A 20626-nucleotide genomic window follows, 5' to 3' on the forward strand; every position below is an offset into this window, starting at 1 on the left:
ATTCGGCTCCATCAGACCACCATAAAATTAGATAGAGCCGAGGGATATTTGATGCCAAGGACACTGCAGCCCAGGAAGGAGGGGATTTCCTCAAGGGATTTCTTCCCTTCTGGGGCCCGATTATAAACAGCAGACACATCAGGCAATTGGTTCGAGTGGTCGAGACCACTATTAATGTTACTACAGGCGCAATAGGTAACATTACAGCAGAGCTTCAGGCTGATCGTCTTATGACGTTGCAAAATCGAATTGCGTTAGATGTGATCCTGGCAGACCGAGGAGGTGTCTGTAGATTGATTGGATCTAGTTGCTGCATTTATATTCCAGATGATGCTCCGGCAGTATACCAAGCCATTTCCAAATTGCATACCATCTCCGAGTCGATTCATCAGGACGAAGGAGATTGGTCTTTTATGGGATGGTTTTGGAGAATACTGTCGACATGGGGATGGAAGATTTTGACATTCCTGGGAGCAATTATGGCCATCATATGTTCTTGCTGTCTCTGTGTTCAATGTGGTCCCGCAGTATGTGGCCTATTGGCTACTTTATGCGTCCCACATCTTGTAACTCAGAGAACAGAGAACATTAGGATGATGGTGCAGCAACAGCTTGAGGACTTTATGAACATCGATGCTGATTCCGACTCAGATTAGCGTGAGTTGGTTTGTTTTTGCCTGAGTAATGGCAAAAGGAGGGTCTGAGGTTCTGTAAATTACGAATTCGTTCGTGCTCAGCCTCCATTTTGTAATCGCCGCCATCTTGTGTTGCCCTCACTCAGGAAGCGCGGCGAACGCGATGTTTTTGTCGTTTTCCTGCACCTTCACGTGTCAGGTGGCTTCTTTGCTTATGTTTACTTATGAGTGTCAGGGTCTGGCCGAGTACACTAATTCCTGTCTGAGCTGATAAAATCCCCGTCCGGACTATTTGTTGGCTCACACCATTCTTTCCTCCAGGTTATCTTATCTGCTGTACTTCGCTACATGTCTCATGTATTCTCCTGTTTCACGACTGTTCTTCTAACACATACAGCTGTGTTTTCTCTGCTTGTAAATTGAATTGTGTGGATTCACTCGATAATTTACACAAGGGGTCGAGTAACAAACACAACCGGGAAATTTGAGTTACTTTGGGCTTAAGGCATTGTTTGTAACATTTGTTTATGTCTCCTGCTCTTGTGTGATCGTATTTTGCATTGTATTGTACCATATTTAAACCTGTGCCCCACGGAGTTAAGTGGCAGTCTCTTTTGAACCTTGTTATACTGACGACTTCTAAGACCACTGTACTAGCTGCAGCTAATAAATACCATCTTCTACGCCAGACGAAGAGTCCGTGTCTCTGTATTTGACAAGGCAGGTGAATCCCGGGGATTTTAGGCGTACCCTGCGCCGCCGGGCCTTAAGGCTGCGGTTCTCCACTTCCCCCAAAATGGCGGCCCCGCTATTCCCTGTGCGGGCCCCCACTCTTGGCGGGAATATAACTCCAGGTAGTGCAATTTTTAAAAAGATTAAAATGCAACAAGCAGCTCATGTGCAAAATGGGAGATTTAGCAGCATTCAGAAACGTCACTCCCGGCTCAAACCTCAGGAGGATGTAGAATTACGCGCTTGAGCCAGCCTCTCTAAATGTACAGTCAGGGGCGGAAACACTAGCACGCTGTACTTCCCCGAAATGGTGCCCCCCCTATGCCTGGTGCGGACCCCCAGTCATGGCGGGAATATAACTCTAGGTAGTACAAAGTGCACCTAGCTACACAATTTTAAAATCATATAACAAATTAAAAAAAGATTAAAACGCAACAAGCAGATGCCTGGCTTCAGGGCGAGAGTTTTGCTAAACTACTAATTCAAGTTAATGCACAATTATACAACATTGCAATTTATACACTTTTCCAATTGAATTAATGAATTTAAAATTTTAGTCATGCAACACGTTTGATATAAACACTAATATTTGGGTTTTGAACAATATCCAATTAATTTCAAAGGATGATATTCAATATTTCCTGATTGTGATCTTGTTACAACTTTCTTCTATAAGTCCTGCCCAATGCATTTCGGGATATAAAATCCCTTCTTGAGGGGCCTCTGTAATTATAAACAAATGTAAAATGCAATCAATAAATGATACTCCATGTAATACAGGGACAAGAACCATCACACAAAGGTGTATGGGAAAAACGAATGACAGACTATGAGATGAAAGATGAAACCATAAGTGAAAAGACATACCCTTAGAAAAAATGAGGGGAACTGAAGCTCCAAAAATGACCATGCATGTAACCTTGCGCTCGTGCTTATTAAAGACTGACTTGGAAGCTATGCGAATATTGTTAAAGAATGTGAATTGTGGTGAAAATGTGTGCTGAAACAGCGAGAGTCATGCATCGTGCTAGACGATAACAATGTTCTGCTTCCGTCACATATCATGCCAACTGCCCCATAAACACTCATGAATACCTGGATCTTCAATGTGTGCCACAATCAGGCAGCCGTTTCTACTACAGGAATCCAATGTTGTAACCCAATCAATTCTGTAAAGCATAAACATAAGATCCTCAAAGGTTCACAATGTCTCAATTAATCTCAATGTATTGTAAACAACACGCGTTCGCCAACCTACTGACGTTTCCGATGCTCTTGCTTGTCCAACAACGGTGTAATTGTGTGAACCAAACGGGTGGTTTGACCGACGTCTAAAAGAACGAGAATTGTAACAGAAAACAGGCTATTCATGTAACTGCCCCGCGGTCTCCATATTAGAGTGTAGTAGTGAGAGCAAAGTGGAAACTGAGCTCGGACGATCAGTGAACAACACTCCAGGTCAAGCCCCGAAACGCAAGACCCCAGAGAAGCTATTTGATGTGCACACATACCATTATCCTTCCTGTCCAACAAATCATGATTTTAATGGTGAAGGGGACAACTGACACAATGAAATTGAAAGCAATACAACCGAACACACAGTGCGAAAACCAAATTAACCTAGTTCCAACGTGAAACCTATGATCAGAATCATGAAAGCCAATAAGTAAGAAAAAAAATTAAAAATGTAAAAGCTACCCTCATTATCGTGTCAGGATGTTGCCAGTTGTAACCAACAGACACAAAAAAAACTCAGATTCGTAAAAAACTCACTCACTCTGTAAATAAGAATTAGATAGATGAAAAGTGACCCTTAAAACCAAGATAGAAATATCTCATACTGCCATTAAGTACAAGTGTAACATATGGTATGGGGCAAGAATATAAATAAACCAATACAAACAGTACTCTTATTCATCAAAGATGTCAGATACATAGTTCTGTTCCCTCCATGGTATGGATGAACCGGGATATCCTACTGTGTTCAAAGGCACCGAAAGTGAAACATCCATGTGGATTAGCCTGTGTTCCTTATGTTGTACGTGCTTGTTTTAGAAGAACACATACCAAGATGAAAGACAGGCTGTGCCTGGTGCCAAATTCAATGGATGTAAAACGTCAGCTCACATGAATACATAAAATGATTTCACAATGAATAGCTCATGTCAGGTAAATCTGTACCAATATAACTGTACATTCCTATTTGTGAAAGACATTGTAAGATGACAATCCAACACAGCATGTACACAATACTGTCACGGTCATGATCAAAATCACCCACTAAAGTAAACAAATCATCTCGATTTTATCATTTAACCCATTCGGGGTCATGGTGTTTAACTGTTTAATCCACCAGATCTCACGTTGGGATAACAGTCTTGAGTTATCTGTCTCAATGTTTCTATGTAGCATCTGTACAATAGTAAATCTAAGTTGTGCTATATTGTACTTTTGTTCCACCCAATGTACTGCTAGATTTGATTTGGGATTCTTGGTGCGAATCATGCTTTTATGTTCAATTATTCTCACTTTTATCTTACATTCTGTCTTGTCGTTATGAACATGGCCGCATGGGCATTTAATGCTGTAAATCACAAAAGATTAGTTACTATTTCCTGAAAAATTTTGTCTGATGACTTTGCCCAACAGCGGATGCCTGATTGTATTCCCAGTGATTACGTTGTTGCAATTATGCAATTTTGACATTTGCGCATGCCTGTTTCCATAATCCTTTATTTAGTTTTGGGTTGAGTTAACATTTCTTTGATGTTTAGACTTCGTATATGTGCGAATACTGGTGGTTCATCAAACAAATTCTTAAAATCAGATTCATTCTGTAGAAGTTCCCATCATTTCCTAATGATCTTTTCAATTGCCGCCGACTTCGTTGAATACTTAGAACGAAAACCGTGCGGCTTTTTGGTGGTTTAGCCATTGTCGTCAGCAAATCTTGTCTCTGAATGAGGGAAAGTCTTGTTTGTGCTTCAGTGAGTATAGATGCTGGGTACTCCTTCTCTTAAAAATTACTAACTTGAGTGTCTATAGCTGATTTATAAGCCTCTGGAGTAGATGAGATCCTCTTAATTCTTAGCATTTGAGAATATGGTAGAATGTGAATGAGGCCGGGGGGATGAAAACAGGAAAATGGTAACAAACTGTTTGTATCTGTTTCCTTCCTGTAAATGAAAGTATCCAAATTGGTGACAGCTTTAGTAATCAGCACGTCCAGGAAAGATACATTGGTAATATTGATAGAGTGCGTAAACTGAATACGTGCATTCTTTTGATTCAATTAATGTATTTTTAACTCCAATGCCCCTGAGAGCTATTCTAAATGATGAAGATATCGTCAATAAATCTCCCATAGTAAATGACATTGGAATTCCATTTTGTGCCCATAACAATTTGATCCTGTTCGAATGTAGACGTGAAAATATTCGCAAAGACAGGTGACACGGGAAAAACCATTGAGGTGCAGCTGACTTGTACTGTGTTGTAAGAAAAATTGCAGGATTTCTAAGAGGAAAACTTTGTTGGCTTCAATTGTTGGCAGCTGTAAAAGAGCCCATTCACATGCATCAATACCTTCCTCCAGCGGAAAAGATGTGTATAAAGCTCTTACATCAATGGAACACAGTAACCACTCTTCATGTGTGCTGACTTCCAGGTTATCCATTGGTTGTAAAAAATGTGTGGTGTCTTTGATGTATGTTTTCCAATTCTGAACAAAAGTTGGGAAAAAATTGTCAATATACTGTCCAAAGGGTTCGAAGACCGAACCACATCCAGAAACAATAGGTCTAAATGGGAGGATTGTGGATGCTTTTATGCACCTTCGGCAACATGTACAGACGTGGAAGTTTGGGATATTGCACTATCAAGGGGTGTGTGTTTGTCGAGATCCAATTCATATCCATTGCCATATCCAAGATGTTCACCAAGTTAGCCATGATGTCTTGAGTAGGATCATAATCAAGCTTCACATATGTTGTTACATCCACCAGATGTTCAGTAACCTTATTTTCATAAAAGCTTGTATCCATGACAACAAGTGCTCCGCCTTTGTCAGCCAGTTGAAAAGTAAGCTGATGATCATTGGCCAAATGGCTTAAAATCTGCTTTTTATTCCTGGATAAATTAGATCTAGTATTGGATTGTAGATTAAGTAATGACAATAGTTTCAAATGTGTTAATCAATTTGAGTGATATCGGTGCCACGTATGTGGTTTGAATTCCTTATATGGAATCTCACCTCAAACAGGTGCATTTGAACCATCTTGAGTTGAAGGCAACACATTCGTAAAGAAATGTCTTAATCATAGATGCCGCATGAATTTAAACACAGATATCTCTAGTTCCATGTTGTTCTCGTCATACGTAGGCACAAAGGATCTTCTCTTGTTTACTATTCGTTTTTGTTGTGCTGTTAAAGTCTTAGATGACATGTTGATAATCAAGTCATCTTAGTTTTCCTCCGTAGATTCCATCCATCTTGATCTTTTTCTTTGCCCCCTGCGTGTTTTTTAGAGCACTGTGGTCGGGAAGTCACCCTGACCCTTGGGCCCTCCCTAAAAAAATGTAGCTTCCCATGCCATGAGTGCACTTTAGGCACCATTTACAATGGTCTTTTAGGTAAGTTAAATAGGACAAATAGTAAGTTCCGAAGTACAGCACATTTTTTTGAGGCGCAGCACAGGTACTTTGCTACTGTTTAGCAGTGGTAAAAGGTACTGAGTTATAAAGCCAACACAAATAGGGCCCAGAAAATGGTGACAATCTGGAGTAACAATGCAGAAAAGGTGGATTTGCTAGAGGTACATGTATGATCATCACGTTGGCCTCCAGTTTAACCAATCCATATGGAGAATATTTCCTAGAAAATGCATTAACAGTGAGATCTAACCAGTGTTTGCTAATAGTAAAGAATAAACTCAATGTATATATGCTATGTGTTACACCTGATTGAGACCGGTATCCAAGTTATAGGAAGTTGGAATCACTGTAACTGGATCACAGTATTTGACGTAAATTTGAAATCTACACTGATTTAAAAATTGGGGGGACGTCTGACTACATCACAGAGACTGAACATGCTGTTGATTTGTAGATCAAACCTTTTTTACTGAGTAAAAGCAGCTATTCACCAATCGTAGGAAAAAACTCATATTTACCAGAAATTGGTGTGGGGATACCAGCCAGAATCTTAAAATCCAGAACCCTAGTACCCCCATATCAAATTCCGCAAAACTGATAATGAAGGCCTAAAATGAATATGCACAGTATGAATCATTTTTTTAAAGCATAGAGAATAATTTTGAAAGGAGCCCACTGATTTAAAATCAGGGATGCTTGTTTTAGTGTGATGCTTTAGGAGTCACTGTCCTTAAGGTGCTTTGCTTATATGGTTTCAGTCAACTCATTGCTATTGTGTTTACTATTCCTGTTTTGGGAGTATGCTCTATTTAACAGCATTTCAGAACTAATAAAACGAGTCTGAACAGTTCCACTTTTAGGATTTTCCTAAATATCAAGCTATTACATTTGGATCTGACTTTCGGGTTAGAGTTGTTAACTGGGCTGGGGCCCTAAAAACACCCAGAGATCTGCCTCCATGTTTCATACTCTTGAACGATAATTGGTTAATAAGATGTGCATCAAAAACCACAAAACCCTGTCCTGTGGACGTAAAATATATCAGTATTCCTTGCAACAGATAAGTCTCATATCAATAATTACTGTTGCACTCCCCTGTCCACTATTGTTTTCTCGGGGGAATATTATTGCAATACGTCCAATATCTTAAAAAATTCTTCAAAAATATATATTGGCTAACGTCTCTTGACAGTCACTTAGAACCACACAGGATGTCTGAAACATTAATATACACAGTGCATCCGTACTCAAAATGAAAGTGAGAATTTGCAAAGAATTGCAAAAAAATTGCAAAAAAAGTGTAACGAAACAGAATGGCGCCTCACAGGAACACCACCATCGGGGTAACTGGTAGGTACTCACCAGATTGGGCCCCTTTTCTCATCATTGGTCATCATTCAGTTCGAAAAAAGAAACAAGACTGTGTCCAAACCAAAACAACAGAAATGTGAAAAGTGCGCAATAGCAGAAACTTTCACTTTGCTCGTGACAAAAAGTGATTAAAATCAACAGGCACACCACTTTACAACTTTATTCCTAATTATCAGGCGTGATACGTTGAATTAAAAAGGCTGGTAGGTACCATCGCATACCATTACCTATCGCCAACATGTTTCTCTGCCTCAAAAGTATCGGCAAATTCGTCAGAGCTACACACCTTGTCACTGCACCACTGTTGGGCACTTCGTTCCATTTTGACTGCCAAGTAGAGGAAAGCACAGTAATTACGAGATTAAAAACACCCACTGCACCACTCTCCAAATACGTATTTGAGTTGCCATATTCATAATATCTACCCTCTAACAGCCCCCTTAACTGGTACCAGCTGCAGAAGGAAATAATCATATCGTAGGACTCCTGAAGTGAGTTTTCCTTTTGTTCAATGTTTGCCCATGCGACTGTGATCATCAATCTAAGGGACTCATATAAAACGATACAGCATAGTTAACAACATCTCTTAGTTTTTACTTGTAGACAAATGTTAACACACGTGCGTTCTTATTAAAACCTTAAGGAATTCCCCAGTCTCTCATAGTTCGCTAGTGTATCTCTTTCCCATACGTCCACATAAATGCAAACACATGGGACTCATAGGGCACCATAAAACTCCTTCATCACATTGAGTTAATAGATGTTCATACGCTGCTTTCACCATGTGTCTGTTTACCACCCGAGTATATACTGTCAGCGATCTTATCATCATGTCGTATTAAAAAGCGAGAGCCTGTTTTCTTATACAACTTAATTATGGGAGCCCATCTACCACTCTCACGTAGCCACTAGTGTACCACTATTTTCATATAAAACTCCAGGGTAACCAACGGCCACCATAAGCCCTTTAAACTGAAGAGGTAGGACGTAGTCTTTACGCTGCTTGCACCATGAGTTTAACAAAAGTGTGTTATCGGTGATTTTTATATCAAGTTTTCAATTCCAGACTCCCTTCTCACAATGGTCCCCCACTAGCATATCACCAACGTTGGAAAGTGACACCAAAGTCGGTGCCTCGTGAACTTCAAACAAACGCTCGAAATCAACATTAGCGTCTGTTCCTCATAGCCCGACTACCCTACTCCTCACCGTATGCGGCCTCGCGGAGCACGTCGTCTCCTCCTACTCAAGGGCGTGCTCCGCCCTACACAATAAAGCTTCCAGGACGCGGAGTCGCTCAGTCACAGCATTCACCTGACCCGCGTCAGCGTCGTCGGCCAGATTGTTGGAATGGTGTGCCATTTACATGTTTAAACTGCAATAGGCTTGTTATCGGAGCCATGCTCAGTTTTTTGTGTACAAATACTCAAAACGCCTACCTATAAGCCCGATGGGCTTAAAATAGATGATGTCTATTAATCAATTTGCCATGAAAAAATTTCAAAGTATATATATATAGAGCCAGGTTAGGTGGACGCACTTTCTCGGCCAATGTGGCGACATTATGGAACTCGCTGCTCTCCAACAGGCCCCATCCGAAGCATGTTTCAAGCGTTTGCTGAAAACCTGGCTGTTTGCCCAACCACGTTAGACACCACGTTAGACTCCAGCTTTCTACCTCACGGTCACAACACTGTTCCTATAGCGCCGGGACACCTCCTCGTGAGGTAGCTGATCGCGCTCTATAAAACGCTGTATTATTATTATTATTATATAATATAATTATGTGGTTAATTATATTATCTCAGCAGTGTGTAAAAAAACACACACAAAAGCAACTGGCATTTAGCAGGACAGTCCGCCGGAGCCCCGGCGAACACCAAAGAGCAATTGGCCAATGAATGAGGACCTATAACTTAATCCTGTTCCACTCTATAATTTCATTGAGCCCATGCTGGTCGCTTTTCTCTTTGTATATCCAGCGTGCTTCCTTTGATATCAACACGTTCTCAATGTTCGGTGTGGTACCCTTGACTCTTTCTAAAACCGTCCAGGTGAAACTATGCTTTTTGCTGAAACAGTGCTGCACTAATTTGGTTGTGAGCTTGCCTGCCCTTATGGTGCTCAAATGTCCTTGCACTCTGATCTTTATTTTACGCGAGGTAAGCCCAATGTATTGCAGGCCGCACTGACACAGCAATCGATACACCACGTGGGTGGTATTACAATTACTGAAATGGTTCAAGAACCATTCTTTGCCTGATGACAACATCACACTGGTGCTTTTCTTGGTTAACGGGCACACAAACATGAGCCACATGGATAGTGCCCATTAGGAATAGTGGTGGTACTCAAAGATCTATCCATTGGCTCACGTGTGTGTACGAGTTTATCCTTGAGATTGCTTGCTCTCCTGAATGACATTTGACCACATGGCGACCAAAATTAGACAGTCAATCCGTAAACATTGGTCCCTTCTTTCTAATAAGGATTTCTGTATGCCACCGCCCAGGTTTGCATTCAGGAGGAAACGGGGCCCAATCTGGTGAGTACCTACCAGTTACCCCAATGGTGGTGTTCCCGTGAGGCGTCATTCTGTTTCGTTACACTTTTTTGGAATTTATTTGCAATTTTTTACAAATTCTCACTTTCATTTTGAGTACGGATGCACTGTGTAGATTAATGTTTCAGACATCCTGTGTGGTTCTATGTGACTGTCAAGAGACGTTAGCCAATATATATTTTTTAAGAATTTTTTAAGATATGGACGTATTGCAGTAATATACCCCCGAAAAAACAATAGTGGACAGGGGAGTGCAACAGTAAGTATTGATATGAGACTTATCTGTTGCAAGGAATACTGACATATTTTACGTCCACAGGACAGGGTTTTGTGGTTTTTGATGACTATATGAGTGGAGGGCGACCCTGGTCTTTTTCTTCCCTCTTGGCTCCTCTTTGAGATATAATAAGATGTGCAGAAAATGAAAATGGCGATTGAGATTTCTAACTAGGGTGCTGTGTGCAACTCATATCTGCAGGTGTTGAGGGGTTTTACCCCAGTAGACTTTCTGGATGGTGCAGAGAACCTCGAATTTGATCCTGGCTTTTACTTGAAGCCAGTGACATATGGGCAATCAACCAATAAGAGAAGGTAATTTGTAGTAAGCCAAACTGTAAAATGCACTGTCATTCCTATGGGACATTTTCACTTGTTTGGTACACCATGGAGACATTTTCGTTGGTTTAGAAATACACTTTGTGGCCTGATTCATAATGAAATATAGAACATTTACATCTGCAGACATAATTCTAGGCGCAAGTGGAATCATACAACCTTTGGTAATCCACAAACATTCCCAAAAGTATGCCAGCCACAGCTTTCCAAGAGTACTACTGAGGTTTTCACATGACATCTACTATTTCCCCAGTGTGGAAGTATATGCATGGAGTAAGACAGGCCAATGTGAAGATGCACATTTCGCCTTTTCTTATTTCTCTACTGCATTCCCCATCTGAAATCTGGAGGTGTTCCATTTCACTTCTTTGTCCTGAATAAAATTTATTCCAGCTCTTTTCTGGTCTAAACTTCTGCCCATCACAGGGTCAGTAGGGGTTTGAGAAGATTTTGCCACAGCCAATAAACACACAAGTTATTCACGAACTCTTAAGACAATGTACTACTGTGTAATCATACACATTCATAGAAAATGATTACACAGCATTAACATCATGTTCACTGGACAGTAATTAAGAAATAGGTTAATCCACTCTTACCATTCTTTCAACAATGATAATTTTCGGTCCAAGTTGTTTGTGAATAGCAAAGATGTGTATGAGTCTAAGGGTAAACACCATGAAATCAACAGCGAGTATTGTACGGCCGGCTTCAAATGTGTAGTCAAACATTCTGAAAAGCAAATCAAAGATTAGGAAAAAAATCATGGCTTCGATTCAAAAGCTGGCAGGGCAAGTACTTCCAAGAAAACCAATAGCTCTCACTTGCTTTAAACAAGAATTGCTAAACCCAATATGTCTGGCTTAAAAAGTGAAAGTGCCTGGATTGTCTCACCCAGACAGCCATTCATCCTTCCATCCATGCATCAGTTCATCCACAAATTAACTCATTGTTGCATTTACCCCCTCGCCCATCCATTATCCCTTTAAGCATGGGAGTCTGTGTATTGTCCTCTCACTCATTACCCTCTCTGACATCTCATTACCTCTTAAACTTACCCTGTCATGTCTGTCTGGGTACAGACGTATTAGTAGATTATAGACCCAACCTATTGCCTTTGATGTAAGCTTGTGAACGATGCAAGAATGCTTCCCATAGTGCGACTGCAAGCATTTGATAGGTGGAAGTGCCTGTGGTAGTTTATGACTATCACTCTGATAGGAGTGGAAGTGGTGTAAGTAGTCAATTAGTCAAGAGTCTGTAATGGGTGTAAGAATGTTTCTAGTGGTGTGACTGGTACTCTCTAAAGGATATAAGAATGCTATCAGTAGTGTCAAACTGGTAGTTGGTGAAAGGAATGTTAGAAGTGCTCGACTGTTTCTTCGTGAGATGTGTGTGAGTGATGTAACATTATGATTTTGAAGTGGATAGAGTCACGATTTTACTAGGATAATGTGCTGTGTAGCTGTAGTTATGGAGGGTACAGAAGTGGAATTCCATCTGCTTGAAGTTCTATATAACTCTAAGTAGAGAGTAGAGAGAAGCACATTTGTAACTCTGAAACACTACATAGCTGGTGTAGGTGTGGTTTAAGTCTTGATACACCCTACATAGCATGCTTATTTGGTTTTGCTCAGAAGCAAAATTCACATATGTTGCATGAAAATGCATGGTTAAGTGACGTATTAGTAGGCTATCCTGTTTTAGGATTACACCTATAAATTAAACACTGATAAACTCCTGCACAACCACAAACTAAAATGGCGTTCAAAGAAAGGAAAGTGAAAGAGAACATGTCATATTTATTTCATTTTTAAGGGGTCAACACATAGTAACCCACTTTTCTAACAAGTCAGTATTCATAGCAGGTTACCTGCCAAACACCTCAAGATTTAAACATTCAACTCAAGGCATAGTGACAGGTATCTGTGAAAAGAGTGCTGTCGCCATATACATGGGCTAGTGGTGAAAACATGACACAAGTCTTTCCACAATCCAAAAGAAATCATAGTTGCAAGGTGTCCCTTTGTTATGTATGATACCTTCAGCTAATCCTCCCTTTTCAACTGGGAGGTTTGAACCTATCTTTCCAATGTTAAGAGCAAAATTTCAAGTTCGAGATTACAATGTAATTTCATTTAAAAGGTCAAGACTGGCTTAACGTTAGGAATTTTCCTAGGGTACATTTGGAAGTCATGAATATCCACTGCAAAACAGCACCATTTTAATGTAGGCCTGAAAGAGTGCAGAAAAGCACTGGTACTATGCTGTTGGCAGGGCAGGCCACCAATACAATATCTATTCAGTAGTGAGTAGGTGAATGACTTTCAACTATGTAAAGGAATGTGTTTATTAAAATATTTGAACATAGTTACTAACTTTACTCCATTATTAGTCCTGTAAACCAGACAGAGTCCTGACAGAGTGAGTGTAAGAGGTAATGGGCTGTGAGAGAGGTTAATGAGATGTGAGTGTGAGTGAGAGTGCAATACTTTCTATGCCTAAAAAAGTCTAATATAAGTCCATTGGGCATTATGCCAATGGAGGACACTACATACCTGCATTACTTGTAAGCCTGAAAAACACAGTTTTGACCTATTTTGAGTCTAAGGCAGCTGAATGAACACTGATAAGCACTGATTTCAAAATGTTTGGACAACACTGAGAAAACCCCACTGAAATCCACAAAAGATAAATACTGAAAACAGGATAGTCTAATTATTAGACTTGTTTTGATGACCACAATAAATGTTTACATATGTTTAGCTCTCAGAATCAGACATGGGCAAAATAATTATACCCAGACAACTATTAAAATTATCATTAACCGTGGAATCATGTTTATATTCTCGATGCAAGGTGTTCTGGGGAACAGTAGGGGATATCGGCTGATGGAGCTGGGCTCTGCAGATGATGTGAAAGGATGAAATATGACTGAAGTGGCCCAGGCTCCTGATTTCTTTGTGGGTAGTAGTGTACAGTTGAACTCCTCAGATTAGTGTGACTACTAGGGACTAATGACCATGAAGGTAAATCATATGGATCAAGAACCCATTCTTCCATTACTTCCTGATGCACCTGTACGTCTTATTCCTCGGAAGTGCGAGAACCAGTACTATTGGTCATGGGTTCACTTAGGGCTTCTCAGCAAACATTAAGACTAGCTTGCCATAAGTAACAAATAGCTGAAGCACACTGGATTGGATAACAGCTTTGAGCAACTCCACAGAAGAGGGTTTTCTGATTTACACCCAATGGGTGTCATAACTACTGTCAGGTTAGCGCTCTGATTGACGCACAATTGATCAAACTGGCACCTGTGAACTCTTCAAAGTGAAAAGTGCACTTTAGCAGCAGCAGCAAGAGAGCTTTGAGAACTGCCAGTCACTCTGAGTCGGGAGCAGCCTGATGAGAGTAACCCAGGAAGGGGAAGGATGAGGAGTGGGCAGGGGGCAGAAGGGAGGAAAGGGGGGCAACAGAGACATAAGCCATGACAGGGAGGGAGGTTGGAGTATGAGGGACAAAAGACAATGCACTTCGCTGGGGGCACGGCAGAGAAGCCACCAAGAGATTAAAAATGACTAATGCAGGAGAATGGCAGACAATGAAAATAAAAGGCAGTGAAGCAGACCTGCAATCCTAATGACAGCACCACTATCAAGTACCAGAGGATGACAGGGAGCCAGGTAGTAAAACACTCATTTTGAAGTCTTAGGACAATTTAAGTGTTGTAAATAACTATCCCATAACCCCAGGTTTTTGCCCTATTTCTCTTTGTTGGCTGTAGAACCAACCAGTAGTAAAGTGTTGGTACTCCCCCTTTTAACATGGTTGAAATGATATACTTCCATTTGCCATGTTTAACTTGCCTAAAACTGTCTAGTATATCGTACAAAGTATACTCAGTGCCTGGATGTTAAATGCCACTAGTGGACTGCAGCACCTATTGCACCAATTACTACAATGCCAGTACAAACATGGCTTCAGGCCGACAATTGAGGCTGACTGGGACAGTATAAAAACTGCAGTGGGACCACACAAAAATAAACCCTTGTGACAGATCTGAACCTTCCTTTTAAAAATTAATAAGTCATCCCTAAGTAGGCTTTGTTGTCCACATGGCAAGGAGAATGGTATTTTAAGGTAGGACATGTAAAGACTTTATGTGAACATGTTTTTACAGTGAGTAGCACCCATCTCAATGCTATTTTCACTGTAGGAAGGCTGGCTGGTCCATAGAGAAAAAACTGGGAAGCAATAGTAAATATGAATTCTGCAGTCTCAGTGTGGGGATCAGCTAGAAATGTGAGTCAGCAACTCTTTTTAATATTTATCAAAATCCCAATTTAATGGTGAATTTGTAAATATTAAAGAAACATATCTTTTAAAAATGTACCTTTTCATTGGATGAAACAGCCTTCCAACTGTCACCCAGCTGCTGAATGGCCCTCAATGAGGTGTGAAACCTGCTCTCACAGCAGAGACAAAGGCCTAGGTATTGGGAGGTTGTTTTGTTCCTCTGGCAGGATGACCATTTGAAAATTAATTTACTTCTAAGTGGCCTCCCTTATCACAGGGTGATGTCAGATGACACCTGAACAGGTCCCTTCCTTGGTTCCTCCAGTCCAGCATGCATTAGTCCCAGTGGGAGCAGAGCTGCATTCATAGCTAGTTTGGAGTGACAACAGAGGTTGTGCTGTGCAACCCTGGCACACCTCTGGGTGAGCACACAGGTTCTGCGAAAGGGGAGAAGGGTTCACCATTTTGGATTTTAGGAGTGAGGGGTACTGTGGGATTGTTTGCAGGAACTGCCTCAAAAGTGAATAGGGTTAACCCTAGAAACATTTACCTAATGGGTTAAGGAAAGGCAAGGAGATTCCCCCCCGCAAGCTAATGGCAGGCATAAAGTGCACCCTCTTCAGAACACTGCTAAAACTGAGGAAGATCGGAGGATGACTAAACATGCTTTCTGAGAACTGACAGGAGTGCTGAAGGACTAGACCTGCTCATTTCTGTACCCAAGACAGTGAAGTGGACTCCAGGGGTCATAAGGCTGACCTTCTGTTCAAGCTACAGGGAAACAGCAAGCTAGGTGGAAGGTCCTTTTCGGTAAGAATAGCAAAACTCTTAAATACTCTGCTGGTCCACCTACACCAGATTGAGAGAGAACTAGCATTCAGTAAGGCTTTAAAAACCTGGCTCTGTACTCAGGCATAGTCTTCTGGTTGATATTTTGTTAGTTTGCTGCTAGCACCAGGACAGCTCTTCTGAGGTAGCTGTGTGCTATATAAATGTCTATTAATATTACTATAAAAGAGGCCTTTTCCTTCAACTGTCCAGCTGACAAGTTCCAGCTGGGCATGCCCTAGATCCTGCTGTTGGCCTCTGCTGGAGTAAGCTCTGATCCCCAAGTGCTGTTCCTGAGGTTCTGGAACCCTTGGCTCTGTCTGGCTGGACTTCTCCTACCAGCCCTGAAAACCTCAGCCTAAAAAACATTTTCAGCTTCAAGACCACTGGAGGACTGGAATCATCCTGCCAATCAACCTGCCAAGCCAAACTGCCCAAGGAGCATTGTAACTGGACCAAAGATTCAGGCTTCTCCAACTCTGACCTTCTCTGCAGAAGCAAATTCGATTCAGCGGGACTTGCATATAAGGTATCTAGCCTTCTGGAGCCCTCAATGGCTACAGCCTTGCCCCGCTGAAGGACTCCGAGCTCCGAAAAAGTGACTATGTGTAAACATAGAAAGGTTGACCAGGCAAAGACACCAAAAGTATCCAAGTGGTGAGAGGGTTTCTCTGGGTTTAAAATTTGAATTTCTCGAGCTCAGAGCTTCTCCCGTCAAAACCTATGGCTTTACTCGGATCATTTCCAACAGTGATACAACATCGTGGAGCCCTCTTGGGCTACAGCATGCTTCTTTGCCCCACTGAAAGAATTATACTTCCATTTTTGAGAAAGGTCAGAAGGTAAAAACCTCCAACCGGATCGGATCTGGTTTCTGAATCCAAGCTGCGCTCCATTGGGATTGGTCCCAAATCATGTTTAGGTGCAGTTGACTGCAGTTGACACTTAACACTTTTTGTTCATATTTCTGGTTCCCCTTATTGGATTTTTGTCATTTTGGGGTTATGTTATTTATTAAAATGTTCTCAGTTTTCAAGATTTTTCTCGTTTTGTGTTTTGAGTTTATTACTGCTTTGGAACTAAGAAATGCTTCACACATTGCCCAACCTGAAATCTGACTGCTCTGTGCCAATGGCTCCAGAAGATTGTCTCAGGTTAATTTAGTGATCTTGAGGATCCACCATGACAAGGATTACAACTTGAGGTGAATAGTCACCCCCTCAATTTATAACCCAATTTCTTACAGTTACCCTCCACGAACTGCCATGACCTTTAAAGATAGCCCATCCAAGCAAAGACGAACCACTAAAAAACACTTGAAAGTCAATAGCTGACGAGGGCGGACTCAAAGCCCATTCTTCTTGTAATACTACTTACATGAATACTCTGTTTAAAGTATTGGTATGCGCTTTATGTTCAGGTTCTTACACAATCACTAGTTTGTATTTTTTAACTACGGACGCTTCAAGAGATGTGGCTAATATGACTTTTTCCTGACCCTCAGATAATTCAATTTCAACCTTTTTATCATGAAACATTTTAAGAAAGGGTCCAGATTTATGCTATTTAGTTGAATGTTTATTGATTTGTATATATTTATCCATGAATATTGGCTGGCAATGGGTTTCAAAGACTGCCTAGTAAATTGTTCAGAATGCCAAATTATACATTAAGATAAGTTTGAAGTGGGGGCGGTATTGGTGAAGTTGGAGAAGAGGGGATGTGTTGGGATGATATGTGCAAAAAAAGGATGAAGACCTAAAATAATCAGTCACAAAATAGTTCTATTTAAAAAATGTAAAAGATGATATTAATCGTTGAGCCTTCAGTCTCATGTTGCTAAAAAGATTGGAATTTTGGTTTCCGGATCTGGTGACTTAGTGAACTAATACGTCCACTGCAGGGGCCTGAGTTTGACCTCACGGTCACAGGTTCAAATCCTTGTGGGTCCACACAGTCTTTCATCCTTCTGAGGTCGATAAAATGAGTACCATTGAGTTGGGCAACAATAAATATCTGTCATTCAGCGCCAAGATACCCTTCATGGTGAACATGCACTTTACAAATACACATGTTATGTTATGGTTTTGGGCTGTCTTAATTAGTTCTGAATAAGCCATGGTTGCCTCTGAAATTTTGGATTTTGGTAAAACTGAATCTGAAAAACAAAACATAGTGCTTTTCATTAGAAATAATAGCTTTCCTAATGCATAATACACTCTGAACGCGTTCAACTGCAGATTACAATATTTGTTATTCTTAATTGTTGCCTGTCCATGGAAAATACCCTAGGGAAACAATCAATAATGTTGAAAGGTTCTAGAACAGGATTAACCTTGGCGTCCACTAACTGCCAGAAATGTGTTCAAACAAGAGGCTTTACTTATGAGGTGCAGTCAGCCAATTAACAGAGTCAGCAGTGGTAATTGGGGCATCTTATTGACAGATTATGGTTCAAAACTGTAGGTGCAGCACCTAAGCAAGGCTCCACACAAGAGGCTTTAGTAAAATGATAAAACATTTCATGTATGCTACAATAGTACAATTTTTCAGCTGTTCCTCTCTGCCCTACTGCAACAATGCCACAATGCACTTTACTCCTAAACTTCAAGATAAGGAAACCCTTTCTCCCTTGGGCACAGTGGCGGTTCCTCCGTTATGGTAGGAGAGCATCATCCGCCCAGCTGAAAACCAGCAGAGGCAAGGCCAAATAAAATGATAATTGAACGTTTTTATTATAATTTTATTTTGCGTCCTGCCAGCCAAGCGGAGGGAGGGTTGGACAGCCCAAGTGACGCTGCAGCTGCAGCACCAGGGAGGGGGAGAGAGTTGTGGGCACTGTTAAATGCGCATGATGGTTTGGCCGGCCCTTGCGGGCCCGCCAAACCGTCAAGAGCTCTTAGCCTTTCTTCACCTAGGGGCCGATTAGGATTGTGGTTTTCCCGCATCCTCCGGGCCGGCGGAAGCCACCGCCGGCCCGGAGGATGTGGGAAAACCGCTGGGGAGGCACAAAAGACCCACCGCCAAATTAGGATGGCGGTGGGTCTCAAAATCGGTCCGCCGCTTTTCCGCCGCAGTCGCCTTCTGACCGTGGCGGAAAAGCTCTAACATGGCTGGCGGTGTCTGTCAGACACCGCCAGCCATATTAGGATGGGGGTGAACAGATGCCTTTCCGCGGCGGATTCTCCGCCGTGGAAAGGCATACGGTGATTTCTTTGGGGGCCCGTTGCGGGCCACTAGGGTGAGTGGGGGTGCACATGGGGGGTACCTATGGTACCCCCCTGCATTTGCGTGCACGAAGGGGCAGGCACCGCGCGGTGCCTGCCGCTTTGCGCATGCAAATGCACTGTTGTCATTTTTTACATTGCGGCGGGTGCTGCTTCAAGCAGCACCCGCCGCAATGTAAAAAATACAGGATGTGACCGCCAGGGTGGCGGTCACATCCTAATTGCCATGGAGGGACCGCCGCTGCCCATGCGGACGGTCCCTCATACTCAGTGGTGGCGGACGGACGCAAGTCCGTCCGCCATCATAATCGACCCCCTAGTTGTGTTTCACAGCTGGGTGGAGAAACCAACACAGGCTCCCACTCTAAAAAAAAGAGTGCCGAACGGAGGCGCTCAGACTAATCCCAGGGCTGCAATCCTGCAATCTCAGGAATAGGATCCCCAGCATATTAGCATCGCTGAGATTGGGAGCTGGGAGCTTGCGCAGTGTGCACCAGGTTCCTGACGTGGGCGTGAGGATCGGGAGGAAGGCGGTGGACGTCAATGCAGGTAATTGCCATTTCATTTCTTTTTTTGCGTTTCCCCTCCCCCACTCCACCACTTCACAGTACCAGTGGCCGCTCCTGCTTGTGCAGTGTCTGTGTGCCCGCCTGGAGGTGTGCACACAGACTCTGCACATCTCCATCCTACTTACTCCTGACACAAGCAGTATTAAATCCCTATCAAGGGTGGAAAGGGAGTGGAAACATCACTACAATTTGCTAGTTTACAATACTGTTCCCGTGAAGTCATACAGTTTACCGAATATGTAATCTCTTTGAAACGCTATCAATCAGATTTCAGTCTTGATTGTGGTAATACTAATTCCAAATCTTACATCATTTTACAGAATCTTGCATTCCGATGCAAATTCCACAAAACTCTTCCCAATCTGAATCTAACAAACATCTGGCTACTATTCGTTCTGAGAATGAGCAAACACCAGACTTTTGCATCCAGAATTAATAGAGATCTTTTGAGTTGATAAACAATTTAGAAAAATGTAGACTACACTGACTTCGCTGGTCTAGAAATTAATTTGCTTCCTTCATCAGGACAAATATTGGAAACATAGGACCTCATTTATGAGAAGTGGCGCATCGCTGCGTGAAAGCAGCGATGCGCCACTTCTAAGTGCGCCCCCCATGCGACATTAATGATGCGTCATATTTACAGTATGACACATCATCTCGCAAGGAATGACAGAGACGTCAGTATTACTGGCGTATTTGTCAGCGCAAAAGTGGCGCATTGCTGGAGTTGTGTCAGAAGCATGACGCAACTCCAGCAATGCTCCTTTTACATAGGGCAAGCCGCATGTGAAAGGGCCTGCTTCACCCTTACGCCTACCATGAGGCAGGCGTAAGGTTTTGATGCATTGGCATCCTAGAAGTGGTGCAGCGACATCTCATAGATGTCGCTGCACCACTCCAACAACCCTTTCTTGTGGGGGAACGCCCAGCCTGCATACATTACACCTGACGCAGGTATAATGTAGCGCATGAGGTTTACGAAGTGACGCATCTGCCTAGATGCGTCACTTTGTAAATATGGCGCAACATGGCAAATTATTTACGCCGCCACAGCGTCACAAAAAGTGACGCAACAGCAGCGTAAATGTGACGCAAGTCTTCATAAATAAGGCCCATAATGTGTTTTATTTT

The 20626-nt window shown here is 42.0% G+C and overlaps 1 protein-coding gene across 1 annotated transcript in view; it reads right to left on the reverse strand.

The window, feature by feature from the left end:
- The window catches only part of TRPM5 (transient receptor potential cation channel subfamily M member 5), a 549888-nt gene that overhangs the window by 305267 nt on the left and 223995 nt on the right, over nt 1-20626 (reverse strand). Inside the window, exon 17 of the mRNA XM_078683456.1 lies at nt 11169-11301. Within this exon, the coding sequence (XP_078539582.1) occupies nt 11169-11301 (133 nt within the window). The remainder of the gene's footprint in view (nt 1-11168; nt 11302-20626) is intronic.

Source organism: Lissotriton helveticus, chromosome 3_1 (assembly GCF_964261635.1).
Source record: "Lissotriton helveticus chromosome 3_1, aLisHel1.1, whole genome shotgun sequence".
Taxonomy (NCBI): domain Eukaryota; kingdom Metazoa; phylum Chordata; class Amphibia; order Caudata; family Salamandridae; genus Lissotriton; species Lissotriton helveticus.